The sequence below is a fragment of the Ylistrum balloti genome, unplaced genomic scaffold (assembly GCF_031769215.1).
Source record: "Ylistrum balloti isolate Yb309-2 unplaced genomic scaffold, AGI_CSIRO_Ybal_v1 Utg370126, whole genome shotgun sequence".
Lineage (NCBI taxonomy): Eukaryota > Metazoa > Mollusca > Bivalvia > Pectinida > Pectinidae > Ylistrum > Ylistrum balloti.
Genome location: NW_026782140.1, coordinates 1,083,427 through 1,103,146, shown reverse-complemented (window position 1 = coordinate 1,103,146; position 19,720 = coordinate 1,083,427). Strand labels below are relative to the sequence as shown.

Below are 19,720 nucleotides of genomic sequence, written 5' to 3'. Positions count from 1 at the left end.
TTATTAGAGAATACTCCAAGTTAGGTCTCGTGTCTCTGATCGAAACCACTTTGTTTCCTAAGCGGATACTCTTTGTTGAGTGCATACCAATTATTCCTACCACAACTTATCTAGCTTTCCAGAACCACTGCTATAGTATCCACCACCAGTAGGATTGTCCTACGGTACGGTCTATCTAGCCACCGCTACTTTATCCACCAACAGTAGGATTGTCCTACGGTACGGTCTATCTAGCCACCGCTACTCTATCCACCACCAGTAGGATTGTCCTACGGTACGGTTTATCTAGCCACCGCTACTTTATCCACCACCAGTAGGATTGTCCTACGGTACGGTTTATCTAGCCACCGCTACTCTATCCACCACCAGTAGGATTGTCCTACGGTACGGTTTATCTAGCCACCGCTACTCTATCCACCACCAGTAGGATTGTCCTACGGTACGGTTTATCTAGCCACCGCTACTTTATCCACCACCAGTAGGATTGTCCTACGGTACGGTTTATCTGGTCACCACTAATCCGGCTGTCCCACAATACGGTTTATCTAGTCACCACTGATCCGGCTGTCCTACAGTACGGTTTATCTAGTCACCACTAATCCGGCTGTCCCACAGTACGGTTTATCTAGTCACCACTAATCCGGCTGTCCCACAGTACGGTTTATCTAGTCACCACTAATCCGGCTGTCCTACAGTACGGTTTATCTAATCACCACTAATCCGGCAGTACAACTAATATGGCCTTCCTGACCCGTAGCCATTAACGCTTTCTCCACATTCATTCATTTTTTTTGATAAGGCCGCTGACGATTGGATCCTCAAGGCTCCTAACATATCATAAATTAATAGTCCATTGTTGTGACGTCGTTTTTTAAATATTGAATATGACGCATTTCACATCAATAACAGTGCCTGTGTAAATACATATCCTGTCGATAGTCCGTCAATCACAATTGTTTCCCATTGATAATGTTTTTAGTCGATCAGCATTTTTTATAAATAGACGTAACTATTGTTGAATGCCACTTTACTTAATGTCGTTTCTTTGTCTCGTAGTTACGGATCCATTAGAGCTATCTGACTTCACCGTGCCAAAGTTACTGATAAGTCACGATAGTCGGAACCATCTAATGTGTTTACATGTAATTCTCTAGAGCAGAGATATTTCTCATTTATATCCCATCGTTAATATAGGTTATCATATTGGGAATGATGATGAGCTTTTATGAGGCTTAAACCACTGATGTATTACCATTCTACAGTTGACATACGACTCTGTTAAGTAATTTGTTTTATAATTGTAATGTTTACTCGTAGATAAGACAGAAAACAAACGGGTATCGATGACTAATATCCATATTCTTGTTAATACAGACCCAGACAGCATTAATTTCCCAGGTGTATGTAGCCTACATTAAGTAAATGTTAAATCACGTTACCAACGCCTCCGCTAGGTGATTGAAATGTGATGTAACCATTTAAGCGTGATGGTAAACAGTGATAAAGTATCAAATACACAGAAATATAGTTATTAACAATATTGAACCGATATTAAACAAAATTTAACGGGATGGTTGTAACTTCAGATCAAAGACGGCGTAATGTAATGGATAACATATATTAACAGATGAACATGACGTCACCAATAGGACCTCCACAATTTGATTCGACGTTGCGGACGTTTCTCCAACAGAACAACATTTCTCGCACCTCAGACAGTGATATCCCACGTCATACCCCGTCCTAGATTTTTTCTATCTCGCCCGATCTGTATCCTTACGTGCTCTTTCGCTGTTGTTGTCGGCGTCGAAGTTATTGTTGTTGCTGTTGTTGTCGGCGTCGACGTTGTTGTTGTTGTTGCTGTTGTTGTCGTCGGAGACGTTGTTGTTGTTGTTGTCGTCGGAGACGTTGTTGTTGCCGTTCTCCTGATGTATTGTGTATAGTTATTGTCCTTGTTGTAACGTCCATCTGCTGTCTCTGCTGTTTAAAAGTCTTCAAATAAAAGACCACAACCACATAATGAAATAACGTTTATTATTGTATATCCATATACCTAGGAGATAACAGACTTACACCATGGGGTGTGTTGTTAGGCTGTCAATGTTAAACCTTGTCACAAACAAGTATTACTTTTTACACATACACATATACCTAGGAGATAACACCATGGGATGTGTTGTTAGGCTGTCAATGTTAAACCTTATCACAAACAAGTATCACTTTTTACACATATAACTAGGAGATAACAGACTTACACCATGGGATATGTTGTTAGGCTGTCAATGTTAAACCTTGTCACAAACAAGTATCACTTTTTACACATACACATATACCTAGGCGATAACACCATAGGATGTGTTGTTCAGCTTTCTTCACTTTTTACACATACACATATACCTAGGAGATAACACCATGGGATGTGTTGTTAGCTTTCTACACATACACGTATACATAGGAGATAACACCATGGAATGTGTTGTTCAGCTTTCTACACTTTTTACACATACACATGTACTTGATGTTGCTTTGAAATCGTCTACGAATGAAAACCACCAAAATATCAAATTAACGGGTCACTGCATCTCCGTTTGGTTTCTAAAAAATCTATTTCGATCGATTTTAATTTCCCAATTCATCTTATACGTTTGAACGCTTAGGCCAATATCATCACAAACAAGTCTCCATACAGATTTGAATATTTCAAAATATGAACTGATGTTTAATGTAATATTCACCTGTGTCTTCTTCCTTTACACGATAAAGACTATAGTCACGTGAAGGAGTACCATTGCGACAAAGGAAACATTGTTGTGCACCACGATGTTGGTGCTGTACGTCTCTATAACATGCTTAGATGTTAAACTGGAGCAACAAAAAGAAATAAGTCAGAACAAGTCCCGCCAGCTGTAAAAAAAGGAAAGTTAGGATTAGGACAAGTACAACTCAGACAAAAGGTAACACGGGATTAGGACAAGTACAACTCAGACAAAAGGTAACACGGGATTAGGACAAGTACAACTCAGACAAAGGGTAACACGGGATTAGGACAAGTACAACTCAGACAAAGGGTAACACGGGATTAGGACAAGTACAACTCAGACAAAGGGTAACACGGGATTAGGACAAGTACAACTCAGACAAAGGGTAACACGGGATTAGGACAGGTACAACTACAACAAAAGGTAACACGGGATTAGGACAAGTACAACTCAGACAAAAGGTAACACGGGATTAGGACAGGTACAACTCAGACAAAATGTAACACGGGATTAGGACAGGTACAACTGCAACAAAGGGTAACACGGGATTAGGAAAGGTACAACTCAGACAAAAGGTAACACGGGATTAGGACAGGTACAACTCAGACAAAAGGTAACACGGGATTTGGACACTTACAGGAACCATTACAACACAAGAAACATGTTCCCATAGCAAGCACGTGGTATGTGTATAAGCACCCCTACATTGGCGGGGTACTTTATAGCACTGACTTCAGAATGTCATCAGCCTGACGTCAGAAGAGTTTTTTTATAACCCATTTTATAGATTATCAAATCATAAATGAAGTGAGAAATGGTACTGAAAATATAACATAAAACTCACTGTCAGAATGAGCTCTTTTGTTATGGTAACCATCCCCATCACTGTAAACCCTATAGCAGGTCCGTTCAGTTTCGCTAGGAACAGCTGCAACTAGAACAGAAATTATATTTTTAGAAATTGAAATAGAACAAATAATTTTAAACACAATATTAGATAAAATTAACATGATAGGTATCAATAAGCTTATATCTATTGAAATATACAGATAAGCTTTAAGGTTGCGTGACAACAAATGAGAATACATATTGTATGTAATACATGTAGCGTTGGACGATACCAACTAATAAATCTCTTCATCAAAATAAAAAAAGTCTTAAAATCCAATCCTTATGATAATGATTTTTTGTACATTTGAAATCATTGTAACATATAGGTCTGTGTGATGTGTGTGTAACAACGGGTAACATGTACGTCTGTGTGATGTACGTGTAACAACGCATAACATATAGGTCTGTGTGATGTGTGTGTAACAACGGGTAACATATAGGTCTGTGTGATGTGTGTGTAACAACGGGTAACATATAGGCCTGTGTGATGTGTGTGTAACAACGGTTAACATATAGGTCTGTGTGATGTGTGTGTAACAACGGGTAACATATAGGTCTGTGTGATGTGTGTGTAACAACGGGTAACATGTACGTCTGTGTGATGTGTGTGTAACAACGCATAACATATAGGTCTGTGTGATGTATGTGTAACAACGGGTAACATATAGGTCTGTGTGATGTGTGTGTAACAACGGGTAACAAATAGGTCTGTGTGATGTGCGTGTAACAACGGGTAACATATTGGTCTGTGTAATTTGTGTGTAACAACGGGTAACAAGTACGTCCGTGTTCTATAATGCGATACTAAGTTATGCCTTACCTGGTGATGAAGCGATACTAAGCTATGTCTTACCTGGTGATGAAGCGATACTAAGCTATGTCTTACCTGGTGATGAAGCGATACTAAGCTGTCTTATCTGGTGATGAAGCGATACTAAGTTATGTCTTACCTGGTGATGAAGCGATACTAAGCTATGTCTTACCTGGTGATGAAGCGATACTAAGCTATGTCTTACCTGGTGATGAAGCGATACTAAGTTATGTCTTACCTGGTGATGAAGCGATACTAAGTTATGCCTTACCTGGTGATGAAGCGATACTAAACTATGCCTTACCTGGTGATGAAGCGATACTAAGCTGTCTTACCTGGCGATGAAGTGATACTTAGCTATGTCTTACCTGGTGATGAAGCGATACTAAGCTGTCTTACCTGGTGATGAAGTGATACTTAGCTATGTCTTACCTGGTGATGAAGCGATACTAAGCTATGCCTTACCTGTAATGCCTCACTACGAGATACCTGGTCCATCTCCACATCAAATATATACTCTAGTGGGGAGTGTGCCTGAAATTAACAAACGTATAGGTATTTCTACAATAAAGGTTTACATCTGGAAATCTTAAAAATCATACGGTTGATATCTTGATAAATGGTTTGGTAATTTTTCCATTTCGCAAAGAAGCGAATATCAAATCAGCTGGTTTTTCATCGATATGGTTTCGTTTTAATAACGAGTTTACTCTTATTTGGTATTCAAAAACAAATTTTAAAAAGGGACAAATTCTAAATTGTTCAGCGTAATGTTGTAGAAGTCAAAGAACATGCTTACGTTTTTGAAAACCGATATCTTTTATATTTGGGTCTTTTTTTCTACTTTTTTCTTTGAAATGTCATGACAGGAAAAAATAACGGTTTCCAGATAAATCTATATACACCGGTATGAAAGAATATAACTTGTTTTTTTTCACTTAGGCTTCGTAGTCGTCAGGCAGATACAAATACAGATATTCTGTCATATTCGTGAAATGTATATGATATTCTGTCTCATTCGTTTGTAACAGAGGTCTTTTTCATCTCAATGCCTCCGCTAGGAATCGAACCCCTGGCTTACTAGTCTGACGCTCAATTAATCGAGCTAAAGAGTTCTCTCTAGCCGATTTTGTGTGTATTGATATGCTGTCTCATTCGTTTGTAACAGAGGTCATTTTTCAGTATTTTAATCGAGCTAAAGAGTTCTCTCTAGCCGGTTACACGTGAAATGTATATGATATTCTGTCTCATTCGTGAAATGTATATAATATTCTGTCACATCCGTGAAATGTATATAATATTCTGTCACATCCGTGAAATGTATATGATATTCTGTCACATTCGTGAAATGTATATGATATTCTGTCTCAGTCGTGAAATGTATATAATATTGTGTCTCATTCGTGAAATGTATATAATATTCTGTCACATCCGTGAAATGTATATAATATTCTGTCTCATCCGTGAAATGTATATGATATTCTGTCACATTCGTGAAATGTATATGATATTCTGTCACATCCGTGAAATGTATATGATATTCTGTCACATTCGTGAAATGTATACGATATTCTGTCTCAGTCGTGAAATGTATATGATATTCTGTCTCAGTCGTGAAATGTATACGATATTCTGTCACATCCGTGAAATGTATATGATATTCTGTCACATCCGTGAAATGTATACGATATTCTGTCACATTCGTGAAATGTATATGATATTCTGTCACATCCGTGAAATGTATATAATATTCTGTCTCAGTCGTGAAATGTATATAATATTCTGTCTCATTCGTGTAATGTATACGATATTCTGTCACATCCGTGAAATGTATACGATATTCTGTCACATCCGTGAAATGTATATAATATTCTGTCACATCCGTGAAATGTATATGTTATTCTGTCACATCCGTGAAATGTATACGATATTAAACGAGAAACCATTAGATTTTTCTAGAACAATTTCTTCAGGTTGGTAATGTCAATAGAATAGTTTTTCATGATACAACCAGTAGATTTTATTTTGACGTTTCGATGACTAAACGGTCACCTTATAGGTCTTATAACACAACCAGTAGAGGATTAGACTGTGATTTTCGGTGACTACACGGTCACCATCATCATACACATGACCAGACCTTACTGTACAGCTGGTCGACTCCTTACCATCCCGTACACTACTAGTGCTAGTACGCGCCTCACAAGTCATTTGTCTGATGAAGGTGTGTGGTCATCGAAACGTCACAATTTGATTTCTACTGGTCAGAAAATAGCCTGTATCAATCGAACTTGTGGTAGTTTACCTGTTCGTTGACCTGTGCCGCCGTGATTGATAACGAGGTTATGAAGCTGAAATTAGTAATGAGCCAGAAGGAAAATGTGACGTAACCTAGGGCAGATATTGAGGAATTCGAGCCCACTATCTGATACAGAATGAAACAGATGAGGAAGATATTGGTGATGAAGTTGACTGATATTAGGTATTTAGTGTCCTGCTCCAGAATGGACAAAGCTTTACATAACTGTAGATGTTTCAGTCTGATATCCTTCATCTTCTGCCAAAGGTTGATGCCTTCCTCTTTCGTTATTTTACGAAGAACATTTGTATAACTGGAAAACTGATCTCGTAAAATTCTGAACAATACAACCTGAAAAAGAACGGGGAAAATCCAAGCTCCTGTTTCAATGGTATGGATAACAAGGACTAAAATTTTCACGCCTAAAATTTTCGCCGGGAACGGATTGCAGATGGCGACCATGAAACCTGGATCAGTATTGGTGATCATATAAAATATGTTAGAGCCAGTAACGAGAAGGATGACGAGCCACGCTATTGTAACACCAGCGATCGAGTACTGTCTAGATCTACGGCAGGAGGGTTTGATGTGCACGCAACAGATGTCGGTCATCAGGTTGTCGAAATAGTTGAAATATTCACTCAGGTGACTTCGTAACCAGCACGCGCGAAGAAGGAAAATCCGATTAAAGAAACATTGTAGAATCCAGAAAAGTGTAACGATTCTTGATACTGTCAAGTCTGGAACATAGTCTAAACCAACCCAAAACGAAGGAAGATATCTTACAACGTTTAAGCCTGACAATACTGTGAGACACACACAGTACCACTTGACGAAAGCGATCTTTGGCTTACGTTGAGAATCACGCTCTTCTGTGTCCGATGTGTTGTTTACCGCTGATTCACGGAAAAATATTCCAAACAACTGCATCATATACAGTATGGGTTTCATCACGTGTGAAAGTAAGGAGTATTTCTGACAAGAAACGTTCTCAACATCTGGAGGGGTTTTAAACTCTGTCACGTATGTAATCATATTGGTAGAGTTATGTAATCTCAGTGTGGCGCTGAAACAATTTAGAAACGGCTGACCACCAGAATACCCCTGGAAACTGTATTCTAACCACCAGGATACTCCCGGAAATTATCTTCTCACCAGCAGAATACTCCCAATAACTGTTTATCACTCTTGTATAAATGTTGTCCTTTCACCTAAACACCCTTTGAAATTATGGTCCTTCCAACAGAATACTCCGCATAGTTTTGTCGGTATATTCTACTGTCAGTAAAGCCAAGACAAAGCGATCACGTGGACTGAAAAACAACAAAACTTTGTTTAAACCATACTCAGGACGATGATTGTGGTTGATGGCTCGATCAATGTGACACTGATAAAAAAAGCAATACTGCGCTCAGCGTACTAGGAAGGTTTAGAAGTCTCATGATGCCGGTGGTTAAATCTATCGGAAATCAAAAACACATTAACGTAATTACTTAAAGCAAACATGACATACATAAATATTTCTATAGTTCAAACTAAGGTACATTAAGTAATAATAATAATGCGCGGACCGAGATATTTCTATTAACAGCAATTAATTACGAAACAAGCAAATAATAAACAAGGGGGTCGTACTATGGAAGTTTTCGTGAGGAAAGCCCACCTTTTCAGGGTTGTGACTCAATGCCAATTTAGTCCGGTCGCAGAATCGAACCTTATTCGCCTGGGTGCACAGCACTTCGACTATGCCATCCGACCACCGAAAGCATATATTACTGTTAAAAGTGACGTAATACCTTACACGGAATTTGAGAGATCTTGTATCAGTGGTTTAAGGCCAGTCTTGTTTACGTTGTAAACAATGGTTCAAGTTAGGACAAGTTGCAATACCAAATCTTTTTAATCAGTATGACTTTTATCGATTTTTAGCTGTTTTAGGAATGATTCATCAGAAAAAAAAAAGAAAAAAAATCAGCTTCGCTAACTCCCTTCAGTATTCAAATAGACTGAAAGATTTTACCATACAACTGAAAAGATATCGAAAATCCCACAATATATATACCATAGCTCGTACTTTTCATCCAATACGCCCCAGTTAAAGTCATAGTCACCTTCTTCAAATACCAACAGGAGAATAAACATACACGGAGGAACAAATTAACATACTTACAGAGTTTTGTCAGGAGCGCATATTTGGGATTCAATATGAATGAGATACCCAGTAAAAGCTTCCTTTCCATCTCGTACACTACGTACGTCAGTGCTAGTACGCTCCACACTGGTCATTTATCTGATGACGATGACTGTAGATTTCCCACACTACGTACGTCAGTTTACACTGGTCATTTATCTGATGAAGGTGACCGTGTAGATCTCGTACACTACGTACGTCAGTGCTAGTACGCTCCACACTGGTCATTTATCTGATGAAGGTGACCGTGTAGATCTCGTACACTACGTACGTCAGTGCTAGTACGCTCCACACTGGTCATTTATCCGATGAAGGTGACCGTGTAGTTATCGAAACATCACACTTTAATCTATTACTTGGTGTGTTATAAGATGAAGGTAACCGTGTAGTCATCGAAATGTCACAATCTAGTCCTCTACTGGTTGTGTTATAAGATGAAGGTGACCGTGTTGTCATCGAAACGTCACACTCTAATACTCTACTTGGTTGTGTTATAAGATGAAGGTGACCGTGTAGTCATCGAAACGTCACATTCTAATCTTCTACTGGTTGTGTTATAAGATGAAGGTGACCGTGTAGTCACAAACGTCACACTCTGATCTTCTACTGGTTGTGTTATAAGATGAAGGTGACCGTCACACTAATACTCTACTTGGTTGTGTTATAAGATGAAGGTGACCGTGTAGTCATCGAAACGTCACATTCTAATCTTCTACTGGTTGTGTTATAAGAGGAAGGTGACCGTGTTGTCATCGAAACGTCACACTCAAATCTTCTACTGGTTGTGTTATAAGATGGAGGTGACCGTGTTGACATCGAAACGTCACATTCAAATCTTCTACTGGTTGTGTTATAAGATGAAGCTGAACGTGTAGTCACAGAAACGTCACACTCTAATCTTCTACTGGTTGTGTTATAAGATGAAGGTGACCGTGTACTCACAGAAACGTCACTCTCTAATCTTCTACTGGTTGTGTTATAAGATGAAGGTGACCGTGTAGTCATCGAAACGTCACATTCTAATCTTCTACTGGTTGTGTTATAAGATGAAGGTGACCGTGTAGTCATCGAAACGTCACATTCTAATCTTCTACTGGTTGTGTTATAAGAGGAAGGTGACCGTGTTGTCATCGAAACGTCACACTCAAATCTTCTACTGGTTGTGTTATAAGATGGAGGTGACCGTGTTGACATCGAAACGTCACATTCAAATCTTCTACTGGTTGTGTTATAAGATGAAGCTGAACGTGTAGTCACAGAAACGTCACACTCTAATCTTCTACTGGTTGTGTTATAAGATGAAGGTGACCGTGTAGTCATCGAAACGTCACACTCTAATCTTCTACTGGTTGTGTTATAAGATGAAGGTGACCGTGTAGTCATCGAAACGTCACACTCTAATCATCTACTGGTTGTGTTATAAGATGAAGGTGACCGTGTAGTCATCGAAACACCACACTCTAATCTTCTACTGGTTGTGTTATAAGATGAAGGTGACCGTGTAGTCATCGAAACGTCACACTCTAATCCTCTACTGGTTGTGTTATAAGATGAAGGTGACCGTGTAGTCATGGAAACGTCACACTCTAATCTTCTACTGGTTGTGTTATATGATGAAGGTGACCGTGTAGTCATCGAAACGTCACACTCTAATCTTCTACTGGTTGTGTTATAAGATGAAGGTGACCGTGTAGTCATCGAAACGTCACACTCTAATCCTCTACTGGTTGTGTTATAAGATGAAGGTGACCGTGTAGTCATGGAAACGTCACACTCTAATACTCTACTTGGTGTGTTATAAGATGAAGGTGACCGTGTAGTCATCGAAACATCACACTCTGATCTTCTACTGGCTGTGTTATAAGATGAAGGTGACCGTGTAGTCATCGAAACGTCACACTCTAATACTTTACTGGTTGTGTTATAAGATGAAGGTGACCGTGTAGTCATCGAAACGTCACTCTCTAATACTCTACTTGGTGTGTATTGAAAACTTCCATGCTGTTGACATTACCAACCTGAAGAAAATGTTCCGAAAAAAACTTCTCGTATGAATTTAAATCCGACAAGACAGGAGCACACTTCTTTTCTTCTCATATGTATGAAGATATATGTTAGAGAATTTTACCTACAAAGTGAAGAAGGATACTGTAATATGGTGAAGTAAACATTTGATTTGAGCCGTCGTTGTTGTGTTGCAGACAGAAAATAAAGCTCTAAAATTTTGGGAATGAATACGTTTCTACATTTAAAAATAATGCTAGGGTATGGAAGTTTACTGAACTAAGGTGGAAAATTTCAGATTTTCCATAAAGAGCAGAAGTGCATCTTTTAAAGCCTGGGAAAGATTTAATGATTCAGATACAGTAACGGAAAAAAGAAAAAAACTCCATATTGACATTGCCATTATGGTATAACAGAGATCTACTTATTGGGAAAAAGTCTATTTTTTATAAATCGTGGTATAAGAGAGGAATAAAAATAATTCATGATTTGATAAAAGATATTGAAACATGCTCGTTCTACACTCTTCAAGAATTTAATGAGATTTCTCAAGTTAATACAAACTTTCTTCAATATAATGGTGTGATCTCTGCTATTAAATCATATTTAACAAAGATAGGCTATAGATGGCAGTTAATCTTTCACCCTATCATCCCAAGTGACATTTTTTTTTTCGTGAAAAATACAAAAGGGACTAAGGATCTATGTAATTTTATGGTTAAAAATGTACTGTATCTATAGGTAGGAAGAAGTGGGAAGACATATTTGAAGATATTGAGTTGACCTGGTCCGATATTATAAAACTCCATTTAAGGTTACAAATAACACAAAGCTACAGTGGTTTCAATACAGAATAGTGCAACATATTTTAACAACAAATACATATTTGTTTAAAGCTGGATTAGCAAATAGTCCTATCTGTCCTCTCTGTAACTTGGAGAGAGAGACAATCATCCATACTTTGTGGGAATGTTGAGAAACTCAGAAATTTTTGGTTAATGTTAAAACTCTTCTTGATGCACTATTGATTCCATTTTCTTTTAATAAGAAAAGCTTTATTTTTGGGGTAACTTCAGATTATGACAATGCTATAGGAAACTCAGTAGATAATGAAATTTTGATCATGATTAAGTTATAGATATATATATACAAATCAAGATGTATACATAAAATCTTAAATCCAAATATTCTGATAAACTCAATCAAAGAGTATTACACATTTCAATAATATATTGCTAACAGCAAAGGTGATCTTGCACAGCAGAATTTAGAAAATAAATGGAAAAAATGGAGAAGATTATTAGACTTAATTGATATTTAAGCTTTAATCGGTACTGATATGATTAGCCATCAAGTTTGTCTTACACTCATGAAATAAATACTAGTTCTCTTTCTTAAATATATACATATATATATCATTATTTCTCTTCGGAGACAAATTTCCTTTTTTTATGATTGGTGAATTCACTTTTGTATTTTTTTATTATAACATCTATGAAAAAGAAAATATTTCTATCTACTTACATATATTTTAGTTTCATCTGTAGCCCAGCCATTTCTCTCTCTCTCTCTCTCTCTCTCTCTCTCTCTCTCTCTCTCTCTCTCTCTCTCTCTCTCTCTCTCTCTCTCTCTCTCTCTCTCTCTCTCTCTCTCTCTCTCTATCTACTTACTTAATATTGACTGACTTAATCTATTGGATTTCTTTTTGTTTTTGCAGAGAGCATGAAATGCGTGTGTGAGGATGTGAGTGATGCATGTACAAAGGTATGCATGTCCATATGTTGATAGAAATAGCTGATGATGATATCATTATCATTATACAATTGTTTTTGCGTTTATTATGGTAATGATAATCGTGTGTGAGGGTGTGGAAGATGTGTGACGGTAGGATGATAAATGACGAGTGTGTTGATAACTATACCGTGAAGATAATGACTTCTACTGGTGATGATGTTGATGGTTGATGGTTGATGGTTGATGATGATGATGATGATGATGATGATGATGGTTGATGATGAGGATGGTGATGGTTGATGTTGAGGATATTGTGGTTTAATGAGATACAGATGGTGGTGGTGGTGGTGCTGCTGCTGCTGCTGATGATGATGATGATGATGATGGTTGATGACGACGATGATGATAATGATGATGATGGTGGCTGATAATGAGGATGTTGTGGTTTAATGATGATGATGATGATGATGATGATGATGATGCATGGGAAAGTGTGTTGCATATGTAGATGTCAGTATCTGTAAAAATTATGAAACTTTTCAAAAAAAAAAAAAAAAAGAAGTGCATCTTAACGTTAAAGTCGGTAAACGCGTGGTGGTAATAACGTAAAAACTTTTTGCAAACGCAAGACATCCCCCCCCCCCGCCCCCTCTCCCCGTTTTCATCAGAAAGTCTAGCATTCAGTTTAGTTTATCATTGATTTACGTCCTATTTATGGCTAGGGTAATTGAAGAACGTACTGTTGCTCTGGGATACGATCAAAGGGACAGTGTACTGTTAGCAAACAAACGCCGACCTATAAGCAATTTAGCAATAGGATTTAATGGACACACTAATCTATATAATGGTCTTTCATCATTCTGACAATGGCGCTGTTGTCAATAATGAACAAAAAATTAAAGAAAACAAATAAACAAAGAAAATAATGAATATCGGCCGACAATCTAGGCCAAAACCAAAATATAGTAGTAAAGCGTGTAGGATGAAAACATGTTGGTCTTAATATGGTACAGTGATGAGTGTGTAAAAGGATATCTGAAAACAGAACATAAAACGATAATAGCAGAACTAGGTGTTCTGGAGGATGCAATACAAAAGCAAAGGTCAATCCAGATAATGAAAGGTGCTCAAAAAGAGAACCGAAACAATAAGTAAGTTAAGAAAGCATTTTAGGTCTCCCGACTATTTCAGCATCAAACGTCTTGCAGATTAGTCCCCTAATCCGTCTCTCATTCCTGAAGATATTAATCACTTAAAGTATCAATACTCAATAGTTATCAAAGACATATATGAACAAAACAAAGACAGTTCCCCCTTTAACTCGGAATACAGGATCTACATTTAGTACTGTCCATTGTCACATGTATACATCTGACTGATTGATTGTCCAGTACTATTGTGAAAATGTTTAAATATTTGGTCAGGTATCTAGTTCATATTTGAATGTGTTGTTTAGTGAATGGGAAGTTGAATCTAACTGATTGTGTTTTCCGCCACCATTATTCTACATCCTATACGTGTCACTTCTCTTGTAATCCAACGCGTTGCTGCCTACAAAACAGATAAAACCGAAATAAAGTCGTCAGATCATTAGAATTATATTAGGATATTTACATAAACCAACGCGCACTTTGTGCTTGCCGTATATAGAACCTGATAATCCCATATTTCCATGCATGCAGTGCAGTTCTGACGAGCAGTGGTAAGGGGGCAGACCTACAGACGGGTGACGTGCCCGCAGGCCAACTTCCCGTAATCGTTTCCTTACAGTTTTTGCATGAACAGAACGGTTATGATTACCTATGGTATGAAGGGCAGATTCAGTTGCAGTAAGGTTCCGATTACGCAAATGCGCGAGACGAATAAACCTGTCCGGCGTTGTGACTTTACATGTGGACACCTAGGTCTGTCAGCAAACCCGCCCAGTTTCCCTAAGACGCGTAACAATACGTTCTATAGTGCAAATAAGTAACACTAAAATGCCCAGCTACCTGTATTTACCTTTGACCTTGCATAATCATCGCGATGGCCTGTACCCTGAAGAGCTGCTTCACCGTTTTTCATTGTTTTTTAACAACGCTATCACAAGATATTGGAAATAATGTCACCCTGTGTTTATTTATCTCTTGAGTACATGTTGAACGGTGAAGATAATCCTTGGTGCATAGGATGTGATGAGCTATTCAACGTTTAACTTTATTATTGGACTAAATTGACCATCTGCCTACTCGAGATTTTTTTTTTTTATCGTAACTTTACTAGTCTAAAGACTCTTTTTGAAACTGTCGAGATTCCTAAATGTCTATGTTGGTCTATATTATAGAATATGACTTACCATTTTAATCTTTTGTGATGATATGCCCATTGATTATTTTTAGCATTTGTCTTTTACATTTTAGTTCGTTTGATATTATTTCCTTTTGGATCGCTGTGTGTTTTACCGGTTGATGGCCCTAATGACCTTTTTATGTTTACGTGCCATTAAGAACGTGATAATTATAATAATTTCTTGGTGTTTTTTGTAAGTCCATAGTACATTTTTTTTAAGTACTTTCTCTTTTCATTCATCTATAAGCCAAATTACAACATCGTTGTTATTTTCTTTCTTGTATTCTGTCACGATAATAGATCTTGAGAACAACTGTTTTCTTGAGAAAATCGGGGACGTATGATATACATGTATGTTTTATCCAATGACGCCTTGGTTTATGTCTGATCTTTTCCTGGTGATAAATCCCATACCATGCGATATTTCAGATATCACATATGTGATATCTAAAAATATCGCATGGTTCTCTCTGATTGGTCCACACCTCATTAGGGAGGTGGTGCCCATTTCCAAGTGGGCGAGACAGATAAACAAAGACATAGGACAGATTTCGAACAAATCTTTAATACATAAAAAAATATATAAAAAAAACAAGAGAGATTTGTTAAATTGATATTCGTCGTTTTGACGTTAGTTAACACATTCAAACAGTTCTGTAAAAAAGTACAACACGTTACTTACGCGAGAGCAGAGATCAGCACATGAACACTGTATAGCCCTACATTGAATAAAAGTTCACATTGCAGTTGTGTAACTGATACTGAGCACGGCCTATGCATTCCATAGCATTCCTATCATTTTCCTTGTTCTCTTCTGTTTTGAACTTCTTATATCACCGAGATCGCCGGAAACACCGGCGTCGATGTTTCTAAAGTCTTTCCATACGTTGTCCAGCTCCGACATCTCTGACATCTACTAATGAAATTAATTCTTACTGTGACAGAAAATGGGATGGGTAAGAAACAGCGGGAAAATCATCGACTTGACACTCGACACTAATTGGCTCCTAATAGGTTCTAGCTCCGCCCCTTGACACGTGGATGAGTAAACCTCGGTGGTCATTGGATAAAAGAGATACATAATTGACACTGGTAATGTATCGGATATATCACACGAGTCCGATATATCCGATACTCGTACACATTATGTATTTAATACGTAGACACGATTCATGTTGTAAGTGATGGGCCGACGTCTCAATATCGGTCCAGATTTGTTCAAATCTCGCATTCATTCAGTGTATGGCTTTAAATACGCTAGTTGGAATTTTTCTGAATCTGGTCTTGGAAAAGGCGCTCCTGATGGCATCGGAGCAACCATTAAACGTTTTGCTGATAAAGTAGTTGGTTATGGCAGATATATCACCGATGCAGATGTTCTTTTTCATGAATTATCCAAACTTGATTTGTCAGTTAAACTGTACATGATTACCGATGATGCTATTCACGCAATCAATGTTACCATTCCAAGTATAGTTGAAGCAGTCCCCGGTACAATGTCCCTGCATCAGGTTTTAAGCGATCGGGGAACAGCCTCCATTAAGGTAAGATGCCTTTCATGCTTTTGCAAAAGGCCACGTGAATGCGAATGTTTCGAGCCGATAAAGGTTCACATTACTGAAGAAAATGAGGTAGAGCGTGTAAATGAAGGTCCTACCAATATAGAAGAGGTGGCCTTTAGAAGTGACAAAGGCAGGTCTGCTGAAAATCAGGCAAGTCATGTGGAAGTCTCAATATCTTCAGCTGGGCTCAGTTACTGCCAGAACCGGATCAAATTGGTAGGTGGTGTGTTGTTGAGTAGGATGGGAGACCATATCAAGGCATTATACAGGATATAGATCATGATTCTGTTGAGGTCAAAACGATGCACTGCATAGGAAAGAACAGGGTTTTTTAGTCGTTGATTGATGATGTTATTTGGTATATGTTTTCTAGCGTCATTACAATGACACCAGAACCCACCCAAGTAACCAAACGTCATTTCCAAGTAGATCCTGGTCTTTGGACTAACATTTGTAAACATTTAGAATTAGATTGATTTTTGGCAATGAATAAGTTTTTACGTACATTGTATGTAAACAATTTTTGTTGTTATTATTGATTCGATGTAAATACGTTTATTGTTTCCTTTTATTTTTCATACATTGCTTTAGTTCTACAAGTTGATAAATAAGATTTCTAAATTTAATCAAAATGTATAATTCATTGTATTCTGTCGTCCAATTGTCTACGATGACCACAAATATCAGTACCAACACACGCTTTCCATACCGTCACGATGGTGTCTTCACCGTCACAAATCTTAAAATTGTGCTGAATGAGACATTTGGATTTGCATTGTCTTAAAAACATATGTTGGACAATGCATCAAAATATTGATATTTAGCAAAAGCAATGGAATAGTTTAAGCTCTGATTTTTACGTAAATATCACTTTGGTAGATGAATAAAATTCTTATTTGTTGGTGACATTCCGTACCGCTACATAAAAAAAATAGTAAAAAATGTTAGATAAAGAAAATTTGAAAGAAATACTACTACTGTGGCTTTATTTATATCGTACATCAACAGAGGAACACGAAATTGGTTTGAATTTGTTTTCAATACCAGAAATATACCTTGCTTTCTTTTGTAATAAGATCGTGATGGTATGGAACTGCACTTGACCTTCAGCAGTGTTTAAAAGGACTCAGCATTGGCAATTTGTGTGCGTGGCCAACTATTGTAATTCATAATTGAATTATAGTTACATACATAAGATCCGAAATCTAGATGTTATGAACCAATGGACAACTGAATTTTTCTGGTAGCAAATTGTAAGACCTATTGGGAGAATAGGCCATTACTAGACTGGTTACAAAGTTGACATGGGGGTAACCATTTTAATCTCCCATAAAGCAAGCCGGTAGCGGCAGTGACTATTTTAACTAAGAGAAACGCTACTGTTGCTGGCAGATCATGTGTGGTGTTGCCGACCTAACAGATGTGAGCGTCTGAATTCGCTGTAAGATATATTGGACTTTATAGTGGACCGCCACAGGGACATCTTTGTCACTAAATTTCTTCTTCATTTCTAGTTTTTGTCTATGAAAAGAAAGTGTGCTGGGGAGTTTATCGGCATACTCTAACGCATCGCCAGTTGGGCAGTCAAAAACCCGAGTGACCGTTTTCCGGTCTAACCAAGCATTCTCCTCCATCAGTCGTTCGTGTTTCCCTGAATATATGTGATGCTGATGATGCCCCCCACCCGTCAACAATCAGAGCTGGAGTGACGGCTACTCCTTTCCTCTTTACGAAGTCGTCCAGATATACTAACAATATGGCTGTGTGGTATATGTGGGCTAGTGAGCTGCTTGTATTGGTTTCTGTCTATTGTATACGGACTGTATATATGCATTGTACTGATAAACGGTACGGTTTAAACTGCTTGTGGTTTACTCTTAGCTATGGGTAGTCCCTCGGGGTAAATGATTGTATGTGTACTGGAACCCTGGGACAGCCTCCTAGTTATCAGGTATTTACTAATTTACCCCCGGGCGACACTCTCCTCCTGTAAATTTGATTGGTCTGATTCCAAATTAAATATTCATTAACCTTAGGTAGGGGAGACCGGGGCACAGTGAATCATGGGGCACAGTGAATCATTGATCATTTATAGAATTTGGTTTGTGTTAATAGACTGATGACATCATCAGTATATGTGTATTGAAGAGTTCCTGCCAAATTGTCTTGCAGTATCAGTTATCTGGAGCCAGAAAAAAAATTGCAAGGTAAAGTATGTTTAACACCCCCAAAAGTAAATTTTTGTGCTCTCAATCCCTTTGAGATACTCACTTGATAGTCAGTTGATAGTCACTTTGAATAGTGATTCACTGTGCCCCGAGTAATGTTTTTTTTTATCTCAGCTCTTGGCATTGATTTCTTTGACTTTTCACTTACTATGCAGATAAAAGTTAATTAGTATAATTGCATATTATATTCTTTTTCAGCAACATAGTGCGTAATAGAAATAAAGAGGATAGGAAAGTTGGAAAGACTACCAGTACTAAAATGAAACAGGCCGTTCAGAAAGTTATCGGAGAACAAAGGAGTATAAGAAATGTCTGCAAGTCATATGATATTATTTTTTTCAACCTTGCGTCGTTATGTACAGAGAGCACGGTAACATGGAAACAGAGAATCTATGTCATATTCACCAAATTACAGCTGCCGTCAGGTTTTTACTGAAGAAGAAATACTTCTACAGGAATATCTTATCAAAGCCTCTAAAATGCACTATGGGTTGACACGACAGCAAGTGCGTGAATTAGCATTTGAATATGCAAATCGCAATGATAAAGTATTTCCGGAGTCTTGGAGGCAGAACAGACGTGCTGGTGAAGATTGGTTTGCTGGGTATATGAAAAGGTATCCTAACCTGTCCTTACGTCGTCCAGAAGCAACCTGCTTATCGCGTGCCACAAGTTTCAACAAGAAAAATGTAAAAGACTTCTTTGATAACCTGGAGAAAGTAATGAAGGAACATAATTTCAGTCCAACTGACATATACAATTCAGATGAAACTGGGTGCACAACCGTTCAGAAAGTTGGAAACACTAAAGTAGTTGCTTGTACAAGTGAAAAACAAGTTGGCAAAATCACTTCGGGAGAAAGAGGAACATTAGTAATAATGCTTGGCACAATAAGTGCTGCTGGGAATTCAGT

At 37.8% G+C, this 19,720-nt stretch overlaps 1 protein-coding gene across 1 annotated transcript; it reads right to left on the bottom strand.

Annotated features, from left to right (window-relative positions):
• Positions 1–2,059: 2,059 nt before the first annotated feature.
• On the bottom strand, positions 2,060–7,015 carry LOC132550538 (gustatory receptor for sugar taste 61a-like). The gene is made up of 5 exons (XM_060214631.1): positions 6,767–7,015; positions 4,927–4,995; positions 3,604–3,693; positions 2,398–2,904; positions 2,060–2,333 (listed from the first exon to the last, which is right to left on the bottom strand). The coding sequence occupies exons 1-4, from the start codon at positions 7,013–7,015 to the stop codon at positions 2,851–2,853; spliced, it is 462 nt and encodes a 153-aa protein (XP_060070614.1). The 3' UTR covers positions 2,060–2,333; positions 2,398–2,850.
• Positions 7,016–19,720: the final 12,705 nt, after the last annotated feature.

Bases quoted from the DNA above. Each gene is read 5' to 3' on its own strand.
- LOC132550538 (XM_060214631.1), bottom strand. From the start codon at position 7,015: ATGAAGGATATCAGACTGAAACATCTACAGTTATGTAAAGCTTTGTCC. The intron at 4,996-6,766 runs GTAAACTACCAC...TGTTAATTTCAG, and splicing joins CGGCACAGGTCAACGAACAG to GCACACTCCCCACTAGAGTA. The intron at 2,905-3,603 runs GTGAGTTTTATG...CTTTTTTTACAG, and splicing joins CAAAAGAGCTCATTCTGACA to CTGGCGGGACTTGTTCTGAC.